The sequence below is a fragment of the Mustelus asterias genome, chromosome 19 (genome assembly GCF_964213995.1).
Source record: "Mustelus asterias chromosome 19, sMusAst1.hap1.1, whole genome shotgun sequence".
NCBI classification, from domain to species: Eukaryota; Metazoa; Chordata; class Chondrichthyes; order Carcharhiniformes; family Triakidae; genus Mustelus; species Mustelus asterias.
In genome coordinates this window covers 37,891,334-37,915,367 of record NC_135819.1, presented here as the reverse complement: position 1 = coordinate 37,915,367, position 24,034 = coordinate 37,891,334, and the positions used below count along the sequence as shown (strand labels likewise).

Genomic DNA, 24,034 nt, shown 5'->3' with positions numbered 1-24,034 from the left:
TGTCGGAAAATCCTATCTGGCTCACTAATGTCCTTAAGGAAGGAAATCTGCTGTCTTTACCTGGCCTGGCCTACATGTGACTGCAGAGCCACAGCGATCTGGTGGACTCTCAAATAGCCTAGCAAACCACTCAATTCAAGGGCAACTAGGGATGGGCAATAAATGCTGGCCATCCAGCAAAGCCCATGTCCCACGAATGAATAAAGGAAAACCCAACAAAAACAGGAAATGCTGGTAAGCCTCAGCAGGGCTGACAGCATCTGTGGAGAGAGACTGGAGCCAATGTTTCGAGTCTGGATGGTCTACTCTCTCTCCACAGATGCTGTCAGGCCTGCTGAGAGCTTCCAGCGTTTTGTGTTTTTGTTTCCGATTCCAGCATTTTGCTTTTATTGAAGAAAAATCCAATTCTGCCCATCAGCCAAACAGCCTCAACGCCCACTCACCCCAGCCATTTTCAATATTTTTATGTTCAAAGATAATGGGGCAGGATTTTACGGCCCTGCTCATCCTGAAACCAGAAGATCCCGTCCGAGGCTAACGGACCTTCCCATGGTCCGCCCCTTGCCCGCACCAATTCCCCTGGCGGGTGGGCCAGTAAAATTCCGGCTGATGTTTAAGAATTCTCTTTATGCCCCTGCGATACTTTTTCCTCACATGGCAGTATCCTGGAATTTGATCTTTAATTCCTGGAGACTCTAGGCCAATCCTGGAGGTTTGGCAAACCTGATTTTCATATCATGGGTGGACTTCAAAACCCTGTCTCTGTCTCGATCATTTGTGTGGCGGGAAAGTGAAAAAAAAAAATTGGCGTCCCAGCTTTGAGCCTGAGGGCATGCCGCTGCCAGTAAACAAACCAAGAGAGAGAGAGAGAGAGAGAGAGAAATCAACCTCTTCTGTGTTAATGGGAGGTTTGGTTCAGGAGACCCGCCCCAGCAGATCTCAGTCCTTCAAAAACAGCTTGGATGTGCCTCATCCCACACAGCAAAGTTACAGTGCGTTGAGCTCTGTGAGTTACAGAGCAGAGAAAGGTGCAGAACCCGAAGGTAGGTTAATATAAATATGCAACACTTGAAGGGACTAATCGCTCTTTAATTATTGAATGTCATCTTTTCGATTTGCTTGTGTTTTCGATCCCTGCGTGAAGGTTTAAAGTGGCTCTGTTCTTGTCTTTTTCCAAAACATTTCTTGCATTGTTGAGAGCTGCACTTCAGAAATATTTACTGATTTCAAAGCTCTGCAGTCATGACAGGCGCTGTATACATATTTTAACGTTTAAAGTTTATTTATTACAGTTTAAATTTTATTTATTAGTGCCACAAGTAGCCTTGCATTAACACTGCAATGAAGTTACTGTGGAAATGTACATGAAACGCCTTTTTAAAAATTGTCTTGCTTTCCCCCTAATTTTCTAGTGTCTCTCCTGAAATGTCCGAGTTGATTGACAGCGATGTTTTCCTCGCCTATTCCACCTACAGCACCATCGTGCTGCTGAAGATGCTGCTAATGGGACCCCTGACAGGCTATTTCAGAGTGAAACATCTGGTAAGATCCAACAACTGCGGCTAAAGGGACCCCCACCCCACCTGCCACCCTTTCTGTTTCTTGAAATTGGAAGCTGGAATAGGTTTTGCATTCCAGAACAACACTAGGCGTTCCTGGAACACTGAAGCTACAACACAGGGCTACACAGGCAAACCCCTAGGATTGAGGATGGGTTCTGATTGGTCCAATGTGTGATATCCTGACTCTGCCATATGCAGGAGTTGCTTGAAGGTTGGGTTGTCCTGGTGGTTTGGTGTACTATCTCCAATGCCTCCATGTCATCTACGCAAATTCCCATTGAAGTCTTTCGATATGTTTAGTGTCTTCACAAATGAACCTCCTCCATTTCGATTGGTCACTAGAGATAGGGACTCCCAATGAGTTAGAATACAGTGCAGAAAGAGGCCATTCGGCCCATTGAGTCTGCAGCAACTCGTACCCAGCTTACGACATAGCCCCATATATTAACCCCGTTAATCCTCCTAATCTGCACATCTTGGGACACTAAGGGGCAATTTAGCATGGCCAATGCACCTAACCAGCACGTCTTTCAGACTGTGGGAGGATACCGGAGCACCCGGAGGAAACCCACACAGACACGAGGAGAACGTGCAAATTCCACACAGACAAGGCCAGAATTGAACTCGGATCCCTGGCACTGCTAACCACTGCGTCACCATTCCACCCTCTGCATGGGAATGTTTGACCTCTCCAGGGATGGTTTGAGGATATCCTTTAAACATTTCCGCTGACCTCCTGGATGCTGCCTGCCATGATTGAGTTCCAACTTGAAGTGTGACCTCGGGGATCTGGCGCCACCCTAGCGATATGTCCCGCCCAGCAGAGCTGATCTTGAGTAATTAGCGCTCAATGTTGGCTTGGAAGAGGAAACTTTTCTTGGAACACTTTTCAAGGCATTTTATTTGGATGATCTTGCAAAGACAACACTGGTATTATTTCTGCTGTTTTATGACATGCCTGCTGGAGGTCATCCTAGTCTCTGAAGCATATCGGAGCATGTGAAGTACTGCTCTCGTGCAAACCACGGCATAAGTCTGGCTTGAGATGCTGGTCCTCAAATACACTTTCCCTTAGTCAGTTTAAGATTGTGCTGGCAGACTGGAGACGGTGATGAATGTTGTTATCTGTGTTTGTTCTTGTTGAGGAGACACTCAAGGTACGTAAAATGGTCCACACTTTGCCATGCTCCTTCATTTCATATCATGCAAAAACTTCCTCCTGTGTCCCAGGGGGGCCTGAGTACTGCTGTGTACAATAGTGGTGGCACAGTGGTTAGCCACCTTCCCCCCAACCACCCCCACCCCTTCCTCCCACAGTCCAAAATATATCCTGGTTAGGTTCATTGGCCATGCTAAAAGTTCTCCCTCAGTGTACCCTAACAGGCGCCGGACTGTGGCGACGAGGGGATTTTTGCAATAACTTCATTGCAGTGTTAATGTAAGCCGACTTGTGACATTAATAATAAATTTAAAAATAATTTCTTCTCTCAGATGGTAGTGAATCTGTGGAATTCTTTACCTCAGAGGTTGGGTCATTAAGTGTGTTCAAGGCTGAGATAGACAGATTTTTAATCAGTAAGGGAATTGAGGGTTATGGGAATAAGGTGGGAAAGTGGAGTTGAGAATTATGGTATCAGACCAGTCATGATCTCACTGATTGGCAGAGCAGCCTCAATGGACTGAATGGATTACTACTGCTCCTAAATCTAATGGTCTTATGGTCGAACCACTGCAGTCTGTGTTCTGACCAATGAAGAGGTTTGTGCCAGAGTTAAAATTTCTTATTTATGTGTATATTAACTGGCCCCTTAGCTTTTTTCTCTTTATTCTGTTGTGGGATGTGGGATGTGGGATGTGGGTGTCACTGGCAAGGCCAGCATTTGTTGTCCATCCTTACTTGCCCTTGAACTGTGTAGATTGCTGGACCATTGCAGAGGGCAGTTAAGAGTCAACCACATAGCTGTGGGTCTGGAGTCAGATGGGGACAAGCCTTGCTAAAGATGGCAGATTTCCTTCCCTATAGGACATTAGTGGGGTGAACTTCATGCAATGTTCATGGTAAGGCGGATAATTTACAGCTTTGCAATGAATAATCTATTAAATAAGATCAAAATTTACATCTTTATATGTTTCCCTTTCAATAAGGGTGCAGCAACTTCCTTCTTAAGGTAAAGCTGCGTTTGACCTGGCATATGAAATATGTGCTGTGGCTATCCTCTACTTGTGAGGAAAAATTCTACACCGATACCCAAGGACAGTTAAAGACTAATTGCTGGTGCTTACGAAAGTTTCTACCTCAATTGCAGCTGCTCCTCTCACAGTAACTTCATTGCATTGTTAATGTGAGCCTACTTGTGACACTAATAACAAATAAACTTTGAACTTTAACTTTAAATTTTCAACTCTTCATTTTACGCAAGGGCAGAAGAGTATGAAAAATAACAGCAGGAGTAGGCCATTTGGTCCCTCGAGAGCCTGCTCTGTCACTCAGTAAGATTATGGCTGATCTGACTGTAGCCTCAGCTCCCATTTCCTGCCTGTTCCCCATGACATTTGAGTCCCTTGTAGATCAAAAACCTACCTAACGATGGGACTGGAACATTCGTTTATTAAGCTTAGCAAGAAGATTGCTTCCTGTTGTGACTTTACTTTATTGAGTGAATAAGATACTTGTGGAGTTTCGCGTGCACCAAGTAAGATTTGTATGTGTGTATGGTCGGGTCTTTAAGATGGTTGTTCAGGCAGTAGGTTGTTTATTTGGAAGCGAATCCCGGCGATTTCCTATGCTTCATGACTTGAAAGCTGGATAACTTCCAAGAGACAGTAGAAATTTGGCAGCATTTGAATGTTACAAGGAATGGTTTTTGCTCTGGCAACCACTCTCCATTGCCTAGGCCATTGGCAAATAACAATTTGAAACTAATTTATACAGGCATTTGTCAGTGTTGAAGATGCCAAGGCCCATGGTGCTAAGGATGAAGAAACCAAGAAGCAGTACATGCGGATTCATCCCGACGTGGAGCGTGTGAGAAGGTGAGGCTCGTCATGGCGAAAACAGTGACTTCATTATAACCGTTCATGTTTCCATTCCATTCTCTTTTCCATTCATAGGAACAGGAGTAGCCATTCAGCCTCTCGAGCCTGCTCTATCATTCAACAAGATCATGGCTGATCTGTGGCCTAACTCCATGTACCTGCCCTAGGCCCAAAGTCCTTGATACCCCTGCTCAGTAGAAACTTGATTTGATTTGATTTATTGTTGTCACATGTATTGACATACCAGGAAAAGTATTGTTTCTTGCGCGCTATACAGACAAAACATACCGTTCATAGAGACGGAAACGAGAGAGTGCAGAATGTAGAGTTACAGTCTTAGCTAGGGTGTAGAGAAAGATCAACTTAATGCAAGATAAGTCCATTCAAAAGTCTGACAGTAGCAGGGAAGAAGCTATTCTTGAGTCGGTTGGTACGTGACCGTAGACTTTTGTATCCTTTCCCGACGGAAGAAGGTGGAAGAGAGAATCTCCGGGGTGCATGATCATGCTGGCTGCTTTTCTGAGGCAGCAGGAAGTGTAGACAGAGTCAATGGGTGGGAGGCTGGTTTGAGTGATGGACTTTCACGACTTTGTAGTTTCTTGCGGTGCTGGTTAGAGCAGGAGCCATATCAAGTTATGATCCAACCAGAAAGAATAATTTCTATGGTGCATCTGTAAACCTAACAATTGAACCAGCATCCACTGCCGTTTGAGGAAGTGAGTTCCAAATCTCCACCACTCTCTGCGCGTAGAAGTGTTTTCTAACATCTCTCCCAAACGACTTGGCCCTAATTTGTACATTCCTGTTTTCGATGCCCATAACTAATCTCATTTTGTGGACATTAAGCTTATTTCAAACTAATAGTTGGTGAGCACATATTTCATATGCATTCAATGAATAATAGGTGCTTTGTTAGCATTATTCCTCTGAAATTTGATAGATTGTACTAAAATATGTAACTTTCCTTGGGTTATCAGGTTGGGAGGTTGACATTTCTTTACATCTTGAACAGAAATACCAACCAACGCAGGAACAGCTTCTTCCCTGCTGCCATCAGACTTTTGAATGGACCTACCTCGCACTAAGTTGATCTTTCTCTACACCCTAGCTATGACTGTAACACTACATTCTGCACCCTCACCTTTCCTTCTCTATGAATGGTATGCTTTGTATAGTGCAAGAAGCAATACTTTTCACTGTATGCTAATACATGTGACAATAATAAAACAAATCAAATAAATCAAATTGAAATTTCACCTGCTTTATGCATCAATTAAGTTCTGGTTGGCATTTTCTGGCTCCCTTTTTTGGCAAATTGTTTTGGCTGGCGGCAGAACCTTGGGTGGCAAACAGTGGAATTGCAGAATAGGGCATTGCGCTGGTTAAGTTGACTTTGATTTGATTTGATTTTATTATTGTCACATGTATTAGTATACAGTGAAAAATATTGTTTTTTGCACGCTATACAGGCAGAGCATAGAGAAGGAAAGGAGAGAGTGCAGAACAGTGTTACAGTCATAGCTAGGGTGTAGAGAAAGATCAACTTAATATGAGGTAGGTCCATTCAAAAGTTACAGTCATAGCTAGGGTGTAGAGAAAGATCAACTCACAGCAAGTTAGCTCAGTGTGATTGTTGCTTTCGGCAGAGTTAGGGTGTAAAGGTGCTATATAAATGCCAGTTGTGATTTAGATAGTGCAACAGCTGTGGGGAGGTGTGGCTGTGCTTTCTTCACAAGGCTGACAATTTGAATTGGCTATGATAATTTTTGAATTTGGTATGGATTTAAGAGGTATGCTATCTCCGTGGGACAAGCCATGAGATTTAAATGGGGGGTAAATGTTCAGGGATTTTCAAGATGGTGGCAGTGACTTTTCAGAGACAGGCAATCCACATGTTTGATTTAGCCTTTGGGCTTGTCACAATTCTATTCAGACACCTTTTCATTGTGCCATTGCCTTAGTGGAATCTCAAACTGAAGAATGCTCTTCTGACGGTGATGGGCGGCACAGCACAGTGGTTAGCACTGCTGCTTCACAGCGCCAAGGACCCGGGTTCAATTCCTGGCTTGGGTCATTATCTGTGTGAATCTATCATTCTCCCCGTGTATGCGTGGGTTTCCTCCAGGTGCTCCGGTTTCTTCCCACAACCCAAAGATGTGCAGGTTAGGGGGACTGGGCGTGCTAAATGGCCCCTTAGTGTTCAAAGAGGTGTAGGTTAAAGTGGATTGGTCATGGTAAAATGTATGGAGTTAAGGGGATGTGGGGAAAGAGCATTGATGCAGACTCAATGGGCCGAATGATCTCCTTCTGCACTGTAGGGTTCTATGATTCTCTGACCTGTGTGATAGCCTGAGTGAACATTAACTTGACCCCATTCTTTGCTGCCCTATTCTATTAAGCACCTTGTTGATCCCTGGGCTCCAGACTGGATGAAATAACTCCACCTGAAATCTGGCACTGAACTCTTTACTTTCAGACACTGAGGGAAGGATTTTCCAGTCCAGCCGAGGGCAAGAACAGCATGAAAGGGGCCCAGAAACACCGTGCCCAGTTGGCATGCCAGTTTGCTGCACTGTTGCTGGTGCCAGGCATTTTAGAGGAAGTGGTTTTGGAGGTGACAGGGCAACCATCCAGTGAGAGGCGAGTAGCCAATTAGATTCCGTTAAGAGCCTCAATAGCTCTAGGTGAGGCTGACTGACTGTTCTCCGAATTGGTGGAGGCAACTTCAGAGTCTGGTGGTGGGCATTTGATGGGAACCTGACAGCAGGCTGGTGGCCAGTGATCGGGCAGGGAGTGACCCTTCCTCAATCCCTATCTGCCTGGAGCAGCCACAAGCGAGAGACCTGTTGGCAATTTTTTGGTTTTTAACATATCTTCTTTTTGATTTTTCATACCTTTTGTTTGGAGTTTGTTGTTTTCAACAGGGCTTTTCTCTAAACCGTCTATTGGAATAGACTGTAAATTCAACAGCGTTACTCAGTGCCTTAACAATTCAGTAGCTGGGTGAAGGACAGTATGTCTTATGGAAGCAGGTAGACCTTGCCAATGAGCACAGCCTGCTAATGTTTGATTTTTTTATCTTCCAATTGTCTACAATAAGAAAGCAAGATGTCATAAAGGTCCCACTTCTAGTCATTTGCAGCACAGTTGATCATCCTGCAGCTAAAGTGTTTGGGCTTCACCTACAGGTGATTTGAAAGATCTAAACCAGGGATCTTTACCCCCTCAGGACCCCCTGTGTTGATCGGGAGCAACCCTCTCACAAAGTCTGCTAATTGCCTCTTTCGATTCTGTGTGCCGTCTCAGCCGTGGCCACTGCTCGAACCTGGAGCTGTCGGAACTTGTTCAGCAGCTCACCAAGGCGAGACTTTCTTCCTAGAAATCGGGCAGAGTCTTGCCCTCAGGCAATAAATTCCACACGGAGCAATGAGTGACTGCAGGTGGCCAGGATTGGTGGGATGACTTTCCCTGTCGACTCTTCCGGCCTCGGGTCACTGTCTGTGTGGAGTTTGCACTTTCTCTCTGTGTCTGCATGGGTTTCCTCTGGGTGCTCCGCTTTCCTCCTACAGTCCATAGATGCGTGGGTTAGTTTGATTGGCCGTGCTAAATTGCCTCTTAGTGTCAGGGGGATTAACAGGGTTACGGGGATAGGGTGGGATTGTTGTCAGTGCAGGCTTGATGGGCCAAATGGCCTCCTTTTGCACTGCAGGGATTCTATAATTCTGCTGGTGGTGGGACAGGAAAACCCAGCATTGGAACAATCCTGCCCTCCTAGTTCTGTGTAAGCGGACTCGATGCTCATTGAGGAGCAATATTCGAAACAGAACACATTTTTTCACTGTTTATGAATTGGATTCTCAAGTTGAAGCAGCAAGTCTTTGGTGAAGTTGTTTATTGTCCAACAGAAGGGCTAGTTTAAGAGATTCAGCCCTTGGTATGGGGATGAATTAAAATTTGCCTTCCTCTACAATTCATTTCAATATCATTGATATTAAACAGGGGAAGGTTAATATTGCAAATGAGAAAAGAAAATGTGAGATAAACTCAGCAGGTCTGCAGCATCTGGTAAGAGAATAGAGTTAACGTTTCAGATCTAAATGACCCTTCTGCAGAACTCCTGCAGAAGATTAATATTAGATTTTCGCCAATAATTGGGTAGGAGTAATATGAGGAATGTATTACCAGATGAGATTTTGAGCTCTTTAATCAATAATTTCACTACTCTTAGGATATGTAAGTTTGGGGAATTCATTATTAAGCAATGATCAAAGTGCTCGATACAGATTGTCCACACTTCTTCTCAAGCCAATTGTCCAAATTTGCTGTATGTCATTGAAGCCCTGTCACCTCTCACAGCAGGTCCCCAGCGGTGTGTTGGGTGAGCCATTGGAAAACGCGTAGACGTCAGCAGGACTGGAAAATCCCACCGGTGACCACGAGACATTTGGTAGAGTTCTGAGGGCAGGAAGAGTAAACACATATTCCAGAATTGAGAGACCCGCCCCCAAAAAAACTATTCAACCTGGTCCCGTGCTAGTTATCTAACTACAGCCCAGGGTGCACTTGCTTAGAGCTCAGCACTTTTAAACTCTTGCAATCTTGCGCATTGTGACCACTATAGCAAAAGGGTTTAGAAATATGTCCATACGAAACAAAGCCAATGGTCACATACCTGAATAAATACCAGCTGAGGAGATGGATATCATTCTTTGTACCAATTAACCTATTGCACAGTCCTCTCATAGAATCCCTACAGTGCAGAATGAGGCCATTCAGCCCATCAAGTCTGCACCGATCACAATCCCACCCAGGCCCTATTCCCGTAACCCCACACATTTACCTCACTAATCCCCCAGAAATTAGGATCAATTTAGCCTGGCTAATCAACCTAACCCGTATATCTTTGGACTGTGGGAGGAAACCAGAGCACCTGGAGGGAACTCACGCAGACACGGGGAGAATGTTCAAATTCCACAGTTATCCGAGACCGCAATTGAACCCAGGTCCCGGGCGCTAACCACTGTGCCTCCGTGCCATCCCTTTCTTTGCGTAGCGGCTCAGACTTCAAACTTGTAAACCTGTCTGTTCATCAGTCTCTAATTCTACATTTCACCCGGTGATGACTCTGCATTCCAATATTAATTCTAACTTTTCATTACATCAATTTTGTTTTCCAGTGCTAAGTTACACTTTAGTGATTCATTTCGTATTTCTTCGGCGTAAGGATGGAATTGTTAACTTCTATTTGTATAAATCAATTCTCAGTCTGTGCTTCTTGTTTCTGCTCCCTGTAGGTGTCATCAGAATGATCTGGAGAACATTATTCCATTCATTGGCATCGGTCTGTTGTTTGCCCTCACTGGCCCTGACCTGAGCACAGCCTTACTGCACTTCAGAATCTTTGCTGGTGCCAGGATCTTCCACAGCATTGCCTATCTGCTTCCTCTTCCCCAGCCATCACGTGGTTTGAGTTGGATGGTTGGTTTGGGGGTGACCTTCTCCATGGTTTATAGAGTGCTGAAGGCAGGAATGCGCCTTTGAATGAAAGCAGTGATTGTTGCCAAAACCTTTTTTTTCAAACTTTTCTTTTCACCTGTTCCACTTCTGCATTTATTGAAATCAACCGGTGATTAAAATACCAGATTTGTCATAGAATCCCTACAGTCCAGAAGGAGGTCATTTGGCCCATCGAGCCTGCACCGTCAACAATTCCACACTATTCCCGTAACCCCACATATTTATCCTGCTAATCCCCTCCGAAACTAGGGTCAAATTAGCATGGCCAATCAACCTAACCCGCACATCTTTAGACTGCGGGAGGAAACCAGAGCACCCGGAGGAAACCCAGGCAGACACGGGGAGAACATGCAAACTCCACACAGACAGTGACCCAATCTGGAATCGAACCCAGGTCCCTGGTGCTGTGAGGCAGCAGTGCTAACCACTGTCGGTGGAGTTGTAGACAGTGCGGAGGGAAGTGGCAGGTTACAGAGGGACATAGATAAGCTGCAGAGCTGGGCTGAGAGGTGGCAAATGGAGTTTAATGCGGAAAAGTGTGAGGTGATTCACTTTGGAAGGAGTAACAGGAATACAGAGTACTGGGCTAATGGTAAGATACTTGGTAGTGTGGATGAACAGAGGGATCTCGGTGTCCATGTGCATAGATCCCTGAAAGTTGGCACCCAGGTTGATAGGGTTGTTAAGAAGGCGTATGGTGTGTTAGCTTTTATTGGGAGAGGGATTGAGTTTCGGAGCCAGGAGGTCATGCTGCAACTGTACAAAACTCTGGTGCGGCCGCATTTGGAGTATTGCGTACAGTTCTGGCCGCCGTATTATAGGAAAGATGTGGAAGTTTTGGAAAGGGTGCAGAGGAGGTTTACCAGGATGTTGCCTGGTATGGTGCAAAAATCGTATGAGGAAAGGCTGAGGGACTTGAGGTTGTTTTCGTTAGAGAGAAGAAGGTTAAGAGGTGACTTAATAGAGGCATACAAGATGATCAGAGGATTAGATAGGGTGGATAGTGAGAGCCTTTTTCCTCGGATGGTGATGGCTCGCACGAGGGGACATAGCTTTAAGTTGAGGGGTGAGAGATATAGGACAGATGTTAGAGGTAGGTTCTTTACTCAGGGAGTAGTAAGGGCGTGGAATGCCCTGCCTGCAGCAGTAGTAGTGGACTCATCAACATTGAGAGCGTTCAAATGGTTATTGGATAAACATATGGATGATATTGGAATAGTGTAGATTAGAGGGGCTTTAGATTGGTTCCACTGGTTGGCGCAACATCGAGGGCCAAAGGGCCTGTACTGCGCTGTTATGTTCTATGTACTGTGCCCTTGTGTTAAATTATTGAAAATTCAGGTGGTAAGGGAAGAGCAAGCCAGATTAATTTTTTTGTGTGGATACCTGACTAACTGATGGCAGTTTCTTGTTTCTTTTGAAGTGAAAAAAAAAACTGCTTTTATATTGTAGCTCTTGTAACATTTGTAATTGTTGGCAAACTCCCTGTTGCATCTGTGCTGCAGCAGGCCAGGACAGATTTGTAGATGTGGTTTTACTTGTTGGGTCACAGAAAATGCATTTATTGCCAAGTCAACAATTGGCTCACAACTGACAAGCTTACAGAACTAGACAGTTCCTCCAGTATATAGTATCGTTCAAACCTGGCACACAAGTGGGTCAATATTCATACTTGGTTAAGGGCTAGGATTGAACCTAACGATGCAAAATGTGCTCTTTTGGAACCTGACCCTCTAATGTGTCTGCTACGTAAATGGTTTTGCTCTTTGCTGCTTCAGTTGTTTGGTTTGCAGGAAGATGAAGACCATGTGAGGGTCCTCTTGCGAAAACCACACCTTCACACGCCTATGATTCTCTGCATTTAGGATTAGTCGTGTGGAAAGCAGAGGCAGAAATTCTGTTTCCTCAAACCGAGCTACAGAAGCAGCCAATGTACAACAGCTAAAAACAGACAGCCTTGTAAACTCTAGCGCTGCTGAGCATTTGGTCGTTTCAAAATGGTTGTGAATTTATATTATTGAGTAGCAACCCTCTTTGTCAGAAATCAAGCATAATGGTATTGAGCTTGGATGCTTGTATGATGAACCCTCAACCCAAATACTGAGCAGCCCTTCTCAATTTGGACAAAACATTTGTGGTATAGTTTGTTGGATTAGTGCTAGTGTTCGTGGGGAAGTGGTGGTGTAATGGCGTTGACACTGGAGAGCTAATATAGAAGACCCAAGGTAATGCTCTAGGGGACCAGGGTTCGCATCCCACCACGGCAGATGGTGGAGTTAGAATTCAGTTGAAATCTGGTGTTAAAGGTCTCCAATGATGACCACAAAACCATTGCTGCTTGTTGTTAAAAACCCATGTGGATCACTAATGTCCTTTAGGGAAAGAAATCTGTCATCCTTACCCCGTCTGGCCTACTTTGGACTCCAGAGCCACAGCAATGTGGTTGACTCTTAACTGCCTTCAGGGATGGGAATAAATGCTGGCCCAGCCAGCGATGGCCACATCCCATGAATGAATAAAAGAAAAAGGTAGCTCAGCCATCTTGAATTTGTTATTTTAGCAGGATACAAGATACCGAGCAATCCATGTAATATTGTGAGAATCTAGTGTAAATTAACTCCTATGTTGAAGCATATCTTTGAACTTTGCTGCAGGTGATGAATTACTATCCTGTTCTTTAAAAGGGTCTGACAGTGCAGATGTATAACTGGCAGGAAGTGCACTTTTAGTGGTAGTGTCACTGGGAAAGCTCTGATAGTTGAAATATTGTTTCATTTTGGAAGCAGCAATTGCATTATTTCAGAAGTGTGGATGCGTAAACTTTCAGGTTTAGTGGGTGCCAATAATACTGTTCTGATTTGAGTATAAATTTCGGATTAAGCAAGATTGATGGTATAATTTTGACAGAACAAGAATTATTCTAAATGTTGCGCTCTACAATCTGGGGTTACACAAAGTTTCGAAATGTAACAGAAATTCTGTTGGGATGTTGTTTTAAAATGTGGTTATGTTCAAAGTCCCATTGCTGCTGGTCCGTGTATGAATTCTGTTGGAATAAACCTGAGTGCATCAAAGAACAAAGAACAATACAGCACAGGAACAGGCCCTTCGGCCCTCCAAGCCCGCACCGCTCCCTGGTCCAAACTAGACCATTCTTTTGTATCCCTCCATTCCTACTCCGTTCATGTGGCTATCTAGATAAGTCTTAAACGTTCCCAGTGTGTCCGCCTCCACCACCTTGCCCGGCAGCACATTCCAGGCCCCCACCACCCTCAGTGTAAAATACGTCCTTCTGATATCTGTGTTAAACCTCCCCCCCCACCTCACCTTGAACCTATGACCCCTCGTGAACGTCACCACCGATCTGGGAAAAAGCTTCCCACCGTTCACCCTATCTATGCTTTTCATAATTTTATACACCTCTATTAGGTCACCCCTCATCCTCCGTCTTTCCAGTGAGAACAACCCCAGTTTACCCAATCTCTCCTCATAACTAAGCCCTTCCATACCAGGCAACATCCTGGTAAACCTCCTCTGCACTCTCTCTAAAGCCTCCACGTCCTTCTGGTAGTGTGGCGACCAGAACTGGGCGCAGTATTCCAAATGCGGCCGAACCAACGTTCTATACAACCGCAACATCAGACCCCAACTTTTATACTCCATGCCCCGTCCTCAGAAGGCAAGCATGCCATATGCCTTATTCACTACCTTCTCCACCTGTGACGTCACCTTCAAGGATCTGTGGACTTGCACACCCAGGTCCCTCTGCGTATCTACACCCTTTATGGTTCTGCCATTTATCGTATAGCTCCCCCTACTTGAAAAGTTATACTTTGCAGCTGAAGAAATAAGTTGCACACTGAACTTTCCACATTTAATACAAGCGAACGATGATTATGAGGTATTAGCTGGTCAAAACGTTTAAAGCAATGTGTTAAGTATAAAGGTTTCCACAGTAAATTTCTGTTCATGAATCAGTTATCACAGGCTTTGTTCATACATGTTAGAAATGCTAAGGACATATTTCATCTCGGTTATGAATAGAATGAAAACCTGGTAAGGGGGGGGGCACGTTGGCACAGTGGTTAGCACTGCTGCCTCACAGCGCCAGGGATCCGGGTTCGATTCCCGGCTTGGGTCATTATCTGCGCAGAGTCTGCACGTTCTCCCTGTGTCTGCGTGCATTTCCTCCAGGGGCTCCGGTTTCCTCCAACAGTCCGAAAGGCGTGCTGGTTAGGTGGATTGGCCATGCTGAATTCTCCCTCAGTGTACCCGAACAGACGCCGGAGTGTGGCGACTCGGGGATTTTCACAGTAAATTCACTGCAGTGTTGTGGCTAATAAATAAACTTCAACTTTACTTTAAAAAGTAAAATCCTGTAACTGTCATAAGACGCAGAGGATTTATATAATAAGTAGCTTAGGCCATCCAGGTGACCTTCGATGTTGTACAGAACTGGCCTCAGTTCCACTATTCCCACCCTTCCTCCTATTTTTGACTTTCAAGGAAAGAACAATGGGTCTGGATCCCTGCTGCAGATCCCAACTCGGCAATCCCTATTAGAATGCTTACGTGCAGAAATTGGGCAAGGGTGGGATTGACCGTGATGCTGCCACAGTTGGATAGCTGCCACCGCTCATGTGACTAACAACCACCTGCGTGAGGGAGTATGACGCTGTCACCTAACAGGATGGCCGTGAATTAAAACACAAGGCATCTGCTCACTTGTAATTAAACATTTTTTAACTTAACGTCAAAAGATGTTTAATGATAGTGTGGTCAGGGCTGAGATCTACGAATTGTCATAACTATTGGAAATATTTGCTTGAAAGGGAAAAGTGTTCTGTACTTTCAATGTTATTTTTACAGTCACACATCTCTCAATGTATTCCATTGCTTTTTTGCATTAATTAAAGCTTGAAATAACCCTGTTTTGTGTGGTCATCTCTTAATAAACTGGGATCTCCCTTTTAGCTGAGTTTACTTGGGTACCAGTCGAACTGCAAACTTAGGATTTTTAAGTCCCAAAGGGTGGATGGCTTATTAGGAAGCAAAGTGGTTTGATTTGATTTATTATTGTCACATGTATTAGTATACAGTGAAAAGCATTGTTTCTTGTGCATTATACAGACAAAGCATACCGTTCATAGAGAAGGAAAAGAGAGAGTGCAGAATGTAGTGTTACAGTCATAGCTAGGGTGTAGAGAAGCATTGTTAGAGAGCTTACAAGAGTTAGAATAAAGTTTTAGAAGCAAAGAACGCGAGTAAAAGATAGAATCAGAAGGTATGCTTTGGTCAAGGTATGCTGGGCACAGCTTGCAAGACGTCACGCTCCAGCGCCATCTTATTTATCTAATAGTGAACTATTAGGAAACTAAAAGCATTAGCTGGTTCTGAGTTATGATTTGCTGAAGATGCTAAAATTTATCCTAGTGTAATTGGTTTATCGATTGTACATCATTTAAATTTGAACCTGTTTTTACTAACCCATAAAGGTCGGTGGCATTCTGTGACAGTGCCCACCAGAACACTTTTCCACCAAATCCCTATTCAAGAATTTGCAATAATCGTCACTTAAGTGGAAAATATTAGGATAAAGAAATTGAGGATAGGTTCCGGGAACAGTCTCTGAAGTCCAGTGAAGCATTGGTAAGATTACCTATTACTTACTCTTAACCACTTAGGTGTTGGGGTTCAGTGAAAAGCATGAACAAAGAACAGTACAGCACAGGAACAGGCCTTTCGGCCCACCAAGCCTGCGCCAATATGTGGTTTCTATTCCGCTGTTCATCTCCCGTTCATGAAAGAAGAAAGAACCAGAGTAACCGGGCAGTATGGTGGCACAGTGGTTAGCACTGCTGCCTCACAGCGCCAGGGACCCAGGTTCAATTCTGGCCTCGGGTGACCGTCTGTGTAGAGTTTGCACATTCTCTGTGTGGGATTCCTCCGCGTGCTCCGGTTTCCTCCCACACTCCAAAAATGTGTGGGTTAGGTTGATTGGCCATGTTAAATTGCTCCTTAGTGTCAGGGGAATTATCAGGGTAAATATGTGGTGTTAGGGGGATGGGACCTGGGTGGGATTGTTGGCGGTGCAGGCTCGATGGGCCGAATGGCTTCCTTCTGCACTGTAGGGATTCTATTCATTCGATTCTAATGAAGAGAAATAGTCTCTCCAAAACTGTCCAGCAACTTTGATCTGCTGCCTAGCATTCCAACTGATATAACATAAACTATTCAAGAGGTGGTTTCTCCAGACTTGACTGCTCTGTGTGTCCTGGGGTAGTTCCACTGTTGAATTTCTGTTACAGTTGGTAGAGAGCAGTGGTTTGAAATGACAAAGTTAGCTGGCAGTTGTCGCTAATGGTTCATCCAGCAACCTTGAGTGGTCAAGAGAGAGTCAGCTTAAATCAGGTCCAGGAGACTTGCTCATGGTAGTTTTAAAATTCCCATTTCATGATCTGACTACCTTCTGCAGTTGCTTTCTGTTGTTGAGTAATGGGGAAAATCCCCAACGTGAGTGATGTTCATGTGAAACAGTGGGCTTTATACTTCTATAACCTATTGTTGAATATTCCTATCTAGTCTTCGAGAAGTAAACTGTGGAATTTTGAGTTAAATTTACTGAATCGTTTTATAAAGTGCCTGTTCATAACATCTTATTTCAATAAATTACTTATGACTTTGGGTTTGAGAGTTTAGTTTTACTATTTTTTATCCTTCAAATGATATTGAATCTTCTGCAATGGTCAATAAATTGAAATCACTAAAAATTTCTTGTGTGCTTATGTGCCCTTCGTACGTACGACACTTTTACTTCCTATTGTCACAATTTTTGAATCGCGATTCTTATATTCATGCTAGAATAGAAATTGCCTGATTATGTTATCATCTGGAATTGCATAATAGGGTATCAGGTGGGTGTGCATTTTCCTAACACAACCAATTGTTCGAAACAGACTCAAAGTCATATCACAGTTGAGCCAGGCCATTAAAAAAAACTGAACACCAGAGACAGGATCTTCCGGCCACGTTCTCCCCAAGGCTGGAAAATCCCGCCCGAGGTCAATGTACCTTAGCATGGTCCGCGTCCCGCCTGCTACGATTCCCATGGCGGGCAGGATGGGCCGGGCAAATTCCGCACCAGGTTTATTTCTCAAGGGTCAGAGTTGACAAGTGGGGAGGTTATGTTAAACCTTGGTGGACCACTATGTCCGGTTCTTGTCGCCATATTACAGAAAGGATATAGAGCCACAGGAGAGGGCGGCACGGTAGCACAGTGGTTAGCACTGCTGCTTCACAGCTCCAGGGTCCCGGGTTCGATTCCCGGCTCGGGTCACTGTCTGTGTGGAGTTTGCACATTCTCCTCGTGTCTGCGTGGGTTTCCTCCGGGTGCTCCGGTTTCCTCCCACAGTCCAAAGATGTGCGGGTTAGGTTGATTGGCCAGGTTAAAAATTGCCCCTTAGAGTCCTGGGATGTGTAGGTTAGAGGGATTAGCGGGTAAAATATGTGGGGGTAGGGCCTGGGTGGGATTGTGGTCGGTGCAGACTCGATGGGCCGAATGGCCTCCTTCTGCACTGTAGGGTTTCTATGATTCTATGTAGAGAAGACTTACAAAGATGATGAGTGGATATTTATTTTATTTATTTGCTTATTTATTAGTTACAAGTAGGTTTACATCAACACTGCAATGAAGTTACTGTGAAAATCCCCTTGTTGCCTCTGGCACCTGTTCGGGCACACTGTGAGAAAATTTAGCATCGCCGATGCACCTAACCAGAATGTACCTCAGACTGTGGGAGGAAACTGCAGCACCCGGAAGAAACCCACACAGACAGGGCGAGAATGTGCGGACTCCACACCGACAGTGACCCAAGCCGGGAATTGAGCCCAGGTCACTTTGCTGTGAGGCAGCAATGCGAACGACTGTGCCACCATGCCACCCAAGTCATATGTCATAGCAGAAAAGGGTTGACAGGCTGAATCCCTTCTCCCTTGTAAAATGAAGGCTGAGGGATGACCCAATAGACATACTTAAAATAATGAAAGGGTCGATAAAATAAATCAAAAGAGAATGTTTCCTCTTGTGGGGAAGAACATAACCACAGGCCATCAATGATAGTTACCCAGAAATCCATAAGGGAATCCAGGAGAAACTTCTTTATCCAAATAGTGGTGAGAATGTGGAACTCACTACCACATTCCACATTCAGCAAACAGTTGTTGAAGTGAGTATTATAGAAGCATTTGAGTGGAAAGTAGATGAGCAGATGAGAGAGAACAGAACAGATGGTTATGATGGTAGACTTAGATTAGGAAAGATGGGAGGAAGCCCTAGTGGAGTATAAATTTTGACACGGTGTGGTTGGGTCAAGTGGCCTGTTTCTGTGCCATATAGGGCAGGCGGTGGCATAGTGGCACTGTCCCTGGACTAATAATCCAGAGGGGGACCTGAGTTCAAATCCCACCATGGCAGATGGTGAAATTTGAATTCAATAAACATCTAGAATCAAAAGTCTAATGATGACCGTGAAACTATTGTCGTAAAAACCTATCTGGTTCAGGGAGATGTGGACCCTGAGGGTGGTGAGGCTAGCGAAGAGGCCTGTTCAGTGGGGCAGGAGATAAGAGAGGAGAAAGGATTGGAGACAGATGGAGATGATCTGAATACAAAGGTGCTCATTCTGCATGATGACACCTGCGACCCTCCAGCAAGATGACCTCTCTCCTCTCCCTCATGAGTATCATGCCTCTAACTCCCCTGTAATACCTTGCTTCCCTGTGGCAAAGTGGAAAGGCTTTGGCACAAACCTCTCCACCAAGGAGCAACTTCAGTGACGTCTGCCATGGTTATGTAAATGAGTCCTCTACTCCATCTCACCCCACCACCCGACTGCTTTAATTGGACAGGAAGCCCATCTCCATATCAATTAAGGGCGCACCCCCATGAAAATCTTAACTTTCCTATAGGAGATGGATTTCGGAAGTAAAAATAGATCCGGCTCCTGTTTCTTATCTCTGTGACAGAAATCATGCCCTAGGATTCTATGTAAGACAAAGAAACAGCAATAGAGAGAGAGAGAGTATCTTTCCTCATTCTAAACTGAAACATAATTGAAATTTGAAAGTAAACCTAACCTCTGAAGGAATATAGTGGGAAAATAAAGTAGGAAGTGGGTGAGATGGGAAAGACAGTAGATAAAATATCATAAATATACTTGCCACCTGTCTTTTAGGAGGAGTGAGTGGGGAAGAATGGACAAAAGGTACAATGTGGGATGAGTGAGGGAGAAGAAAAGGAACCGATGATGAGCAGTTTTTCGGACAGATAAAGAGAAGACTGCTCATGGGAATGAAGGTGTGATAGGATTTGGAGAGTGCGAGGGAATGTATGGGTGAAGGGAAGGAAGACACCGACACTCATGTATTCTTACACAGTTCCCACCACAGAAGGTTGATTCATAGAACATAGAACAGTACAGCACAGTACAGGCCCTTCGGCCCTCGATGTTGTGCCGAGCTTTGTCTGAAACCAAGATCAAGCTATCCCACTCCCTATCATTCTGGAGTGCTCCATGTGCCTATCCAATAGCCGCTTGAAAGTTCCTAAAGTGTCCGACTCCACTATCATAGCAGACAGTCCATTCCACGCCCCAACCACTCTCTGAGTAAAGAACCTACCTCAGACATCCCTCTTATATCTCCCACCATGAACCTTATAGTTATGCCCCCTAGTAACAGCTACATCCACCCGAGGAAATAGTCTCTGAACGTCCACTCTATCTATCCCCCTCATCACCTTATAAACCTCTATTAAGTCGCCTCTCAACCTCCTCCGCTCGAAAGAGAAAAGCCCCAGCCCCCTCCTCCAAGTCATTGATAAAAATCACAAATAGCAGAGGACCCAGCACTGATCCCTGTGGTACACCGCTGATAACTGGTCTCCAGTCTGAAAATTTTCCATCCACCACCACCCTCTGTCTTCTACAAGATAGCCAGTTACTTATCCAATCGGCCAAGTTTCCCTCTATCCCACACCTCCTTACTTTCTTCATGAGCCGACCATGGGGGACCTTATCAAATGCCTTACCAAAATCCATGTATATGACATCAACTGCTCTACCTTCATCTACACACTTAGTTACTTCCTCAAAGAATTCAATCAAATTTGTGAGGCAAGACTTACCTTTCACGAATCTGTGTTGACTATCCCAGACTAAGCTGCATCTTTCCAAATGGTCATAAATCCTATCCCTCAGGACCTTTCCCATTAACTTACTGACCACCGAAGTAAGACTAACCGGCCTATAATTACCAGGGTCATTCCTATTTCCTTTCTTGAACAGAGGAACAACATTCGCCACTCTCCAGTCCTCTGGCACTATCCCCGTGGACAGTGAGGACCCAAAGATCAAAGCCAAAGGCTCTACAATCTCATCCCTTGCCTGCCAAAGAATCCTAGAATATATCTCATCTGGCCCAGGGGACTTATCGACCCTCAGGTTTTTCAAAATTGCTAATACATCTTCCCTCAGAACATCTACCTCCTCCAGCCTATCAGCCTGTGTCACACTCTCATCCTCAAAAACATGGCCCCTCTCCTTGGTGAACACTGAAGAAAAGTATTCATTCATTGCCTCTCCTATCTCTTCTGACTCCATGTACAAGTTCCCACTACTGTCCTTGACCAGCCCCAACCTCACCCTGGTCATTCTTTAATTTCTCACATAAGAGTAAAAAGCCTTGGGGTTTTCCTTGATCCGACCCACCAAGGACTTCTCATGCCCCCTCCTAGCTCTCCTAAGCCCTTTTTTCAGTTCATTCCTTGCTAACTTGTAACCCTCAATCGAGCCAACTGAACCTTGTTTTCTCATCCTTACATACGCTTCCTTTTTCCTCTTGACAAGACATTCAACCTCTTTTGTGAACCTCACTTGGCCATTTCCTCCCTGCCTGACAGGGACATACCTATCAAGGACACGCAGTATTTGCTCCTTGAACAAGCTCCACTTTTCATTTGTGCCTTTCCCTGAGAGTTCCTGTACCCATCTTATGCTCCCTAATTCTTGCCTAATCGCATCATAATTACCCCTCCCCCAATTATAAACCTTGCCCTGCCATATGGCCCTTTCCCTCTCCATTGCAATAATGAAAGACATCGAATTGTGGTCACTATCTCCAAAGTGCTCTCCCACAACCAAATCTAACACTTGGCCCGGTTCATTACCCAGTACCAAATCCAGTGTGGCCCCACCTCTTGTCGGCCTATCCACATATTGTGTCAGGAAACCCTCCTGCACACACTGTACAAAAACTGCCCCATCTGAACTATTCGACCTATAAAAGGTTCCAATCAATATTTGGAAAGTTAGAACATAGAACATAGAAACGCTACAGCACAAACAGGCCCTTCGGCCCACAAGTTGCGCCGAACATGTCCCTACCTACTAGGCTTACCTATAACCCTCTATCTTACTAACTTCCATGAACTTATCCAAACGTCTTTTAAAAGGCCCTATCGAATCCACCTCCACCACCACTATCGGCAGCCGATTCCACACACCCACCACCCTCCGAGTGAAAAACTTATCCCTAACGTCTCCTCTGTGCCTACTCCCCAGCACCCTAAACCTGTGACCTCTTGTGGCAACAATTTCAGCCCTGGGTAAAAGCCTCTGAGTATCCACTCTATCAATACCTCTCAACATCTTATACACCTCTATCAGGTCACCTCTCATCCTTCGCCTCTCCAAGGAGAAAAGACCTAGCTCTCTCAACCTATCCTCATAAGGCATGCCACCTAATCCAGGCAACATCCTTGTAAATCTCCTCTGCACCCTTTCTGTGGCTTCCACATCCTTTCTGTAATGAGGCGACCAGAACTGAGCACAGTACTCCAGGTGGGGTCTGACCAGGGTCCTATACAGCTGCAGCATTATCTCCCGATTTCTAAACTCAATTCCTCTATTGATGAAGGCCAGTATTCCATACGCCTTCTTAACCACAGCCTCTACCTGCGATGCTGCTTTGAGCGTCCTGTGAACCCGGACCCCAAGATCCTTCTGATCTTCCACACTGCCAAGCGTCTTACCCTTAATATTATATTCTTTCATCCTATTCGACCTGCCAAAATGAACCACCACACACTTATCTGGGTTGAAGTCCATCTGCCACTTCTCCACCCAGTCTTGCATCTTATGGGATAAAGTCACCCATGACAACTACCCTGTGACCTCCACACCTATCCATAATCTGCTTTGCAATTTCCTCCTCCACATCTCTATTACTATTTGGGGGCCTATAGAAAACTCCCAACAACGTGACCGCTCCTTTCCTATTTCTAACTTCAGCCCATATTACCTCAGTAGGCAGATCCCCCTTGAACTGCCTTTCTGCAGCCATTAAACGATCCTTGATTAACAATGCTACTCCTCCACCTCTTTTACCACCTTCCCTACTCACTGAAACATCTATACCCCGGAACTTCCAACAAGCATTCCTGTGTGTTTGGTGCCCCTGATTTCAGCACAACACTTAAATACTAAATATTATCCAAACAAAGTGCCCATCTATTTTTATTGATCAGCACAAGAAATACAATCAAATCATTCTTAAGTTTCAATTTGCCCTCAAGTAGTTAAATCTAAAACTTCCATGTAGCTTCTCTCTCATGTTTGAGCCCATACCCACATGTGGAAACCTCAACTATTACATAGAAATATAGACAAACTACAGCACAAAACAGGCCCTTCGGCCCCACAAGTTGTGCCGAACATATCCCTACCTTCTAGGCCTACCTATAACCCTCCATCCTATTAAGTCCCATGTACTCATCCAGGAGTCTCTTAAAAGTCCCTATTGAGTTTGCCTCCACCACCACTGACGGCAGCCGATTCCACTCGCCCACCACCCTCTGTGTGAAAAACTTCCCCCTAACATTTCCTCTGTACCTACCCCCCAGCACCTTAAACCTGTGTCCTCTCGTAGCAGCCATTTCCACCCTGGGAAAAAGCCTCTGAGAGTCCACCCGATCTATGCCTCTCAACATCTTATATACCTCTATTAGGTCTCCTCTCATTCTACGTCTCTCCAAGGAGAAAAGACCGAGCTCCCTCAGCCTATCCTCATAAGGCATGCCACTCAATCCAGGCAACATCCTTGTAAATCTCCTCTGCACCCTTTCAATCATTTCCACATCCTTCCTGTAATGAGGCGACCAGAACTGAGCACAGTACTCCAAGTGGGGTCTGATGAGGGTCTTATATAGCTGCATCATTATCCCCGGACTCCTAAACTCAATCCCTCGGTTGATAAAGGCCAGCACACCATATGCCTTCTTAACCATCTCCCCCACCTGCGGGGCCGATTTTAGAGTCCTGTGGACCCGGACCCCAAGGTCCTTCTGATCCTCTACCGTACTAAGAGTCTTTCCCTTTATATTGTACTCCTTCATCCCATTTGACTTGCCAAAATGGACCACTACGCATTTATCTGGGTTGAAGTCCATCTGCCACTTCTCCACCCAGTCTTGCATCCTATCTATGTCCCTCTGTAACTTCTGACATCCCTCCAGACTATCCACAACCCCACCAACCTTCGTGTCGTTGGCAAAATTACCAACCCATCCCTCCACTTCCTCATCCAGGTCATTTATGAAAATGACAAACAACAAGGGTCCCAGAACAGATCCCTGGGGCACTCCACTGGTGACCGACCTCCATTTAGAAAAAGACCCATCTATACCCATCTATACTAGAGTTTAATTTATACATGTCCTTGAATAGGTCTGCATGGGTTCCGATCCTTCAGAGAAAACAATCACAGACTTTTTAACTGCCTCTCAAAGCTCATATGCTTGAAGTCAGGCATTAGTTTGATTTCCCTCTTCTTTGCTGACTCTCCAATACCTGGATATTTTGTTG

The 24,034-nt window shown here is 44.9% G+C and overlaps 1 protein-coding gene across 1 annotated transcript; it reads left to right on the top strand.

Annotated features, from left to right (window-relative positions):
• The first annotated feature begins 895 nt into the window (after positions 1-895).
• Positions 896-15,046, top strand: LOC144507897 (microsomal glutathione S-transferase 1-like). The gene is made up of 5 exons (XM_078235372.1): positions 896-1,043; positions 1,413-1,542; positions 4,495-4,595; positions 9,893-10,483; positions 14,227-15,046. Exons 2-4 carry the CDS (start codon positions 1,426-1,428, stop codon positions 10,137-10,139), a joined length of 465 nt encoding a protein of 154 aa, XP_078091498.1. The 5' UTR covers positions 896-1,043; positions 1,413-1,425; the 3' UTR covers positions 10,140-10,483; positions 14,227-15,046.
• Positions 15,047-24,034: the final 8,988 nt, after the last annotated feature.

Excerpts from the sequence above, each read along its gene's own strand:
- LOC144507897 (XM_078235372.1), top strand. The coding sequence starts at position 1,426 with ATGTCCGAGTTGATTGACAGCGATGTTTTCCTCGCCTATTCCACCTAC. Across the intron at positions 1,543-4,494 it reads ATTTCAGAGTGAAACATCTG|GCATTTGTCAGTGTTGAAGA; the intron begins GTAAGATCCAAC and ends TAATTTATACAG. Across the intron at positions 4,596-9,892 it reads GACGTGGAGCGTGTGAGAAG|GTGTCATCAGAATGATCTGG; the intron begins GTGAGGCTCGTC and ends TGCTCCCTGTAG.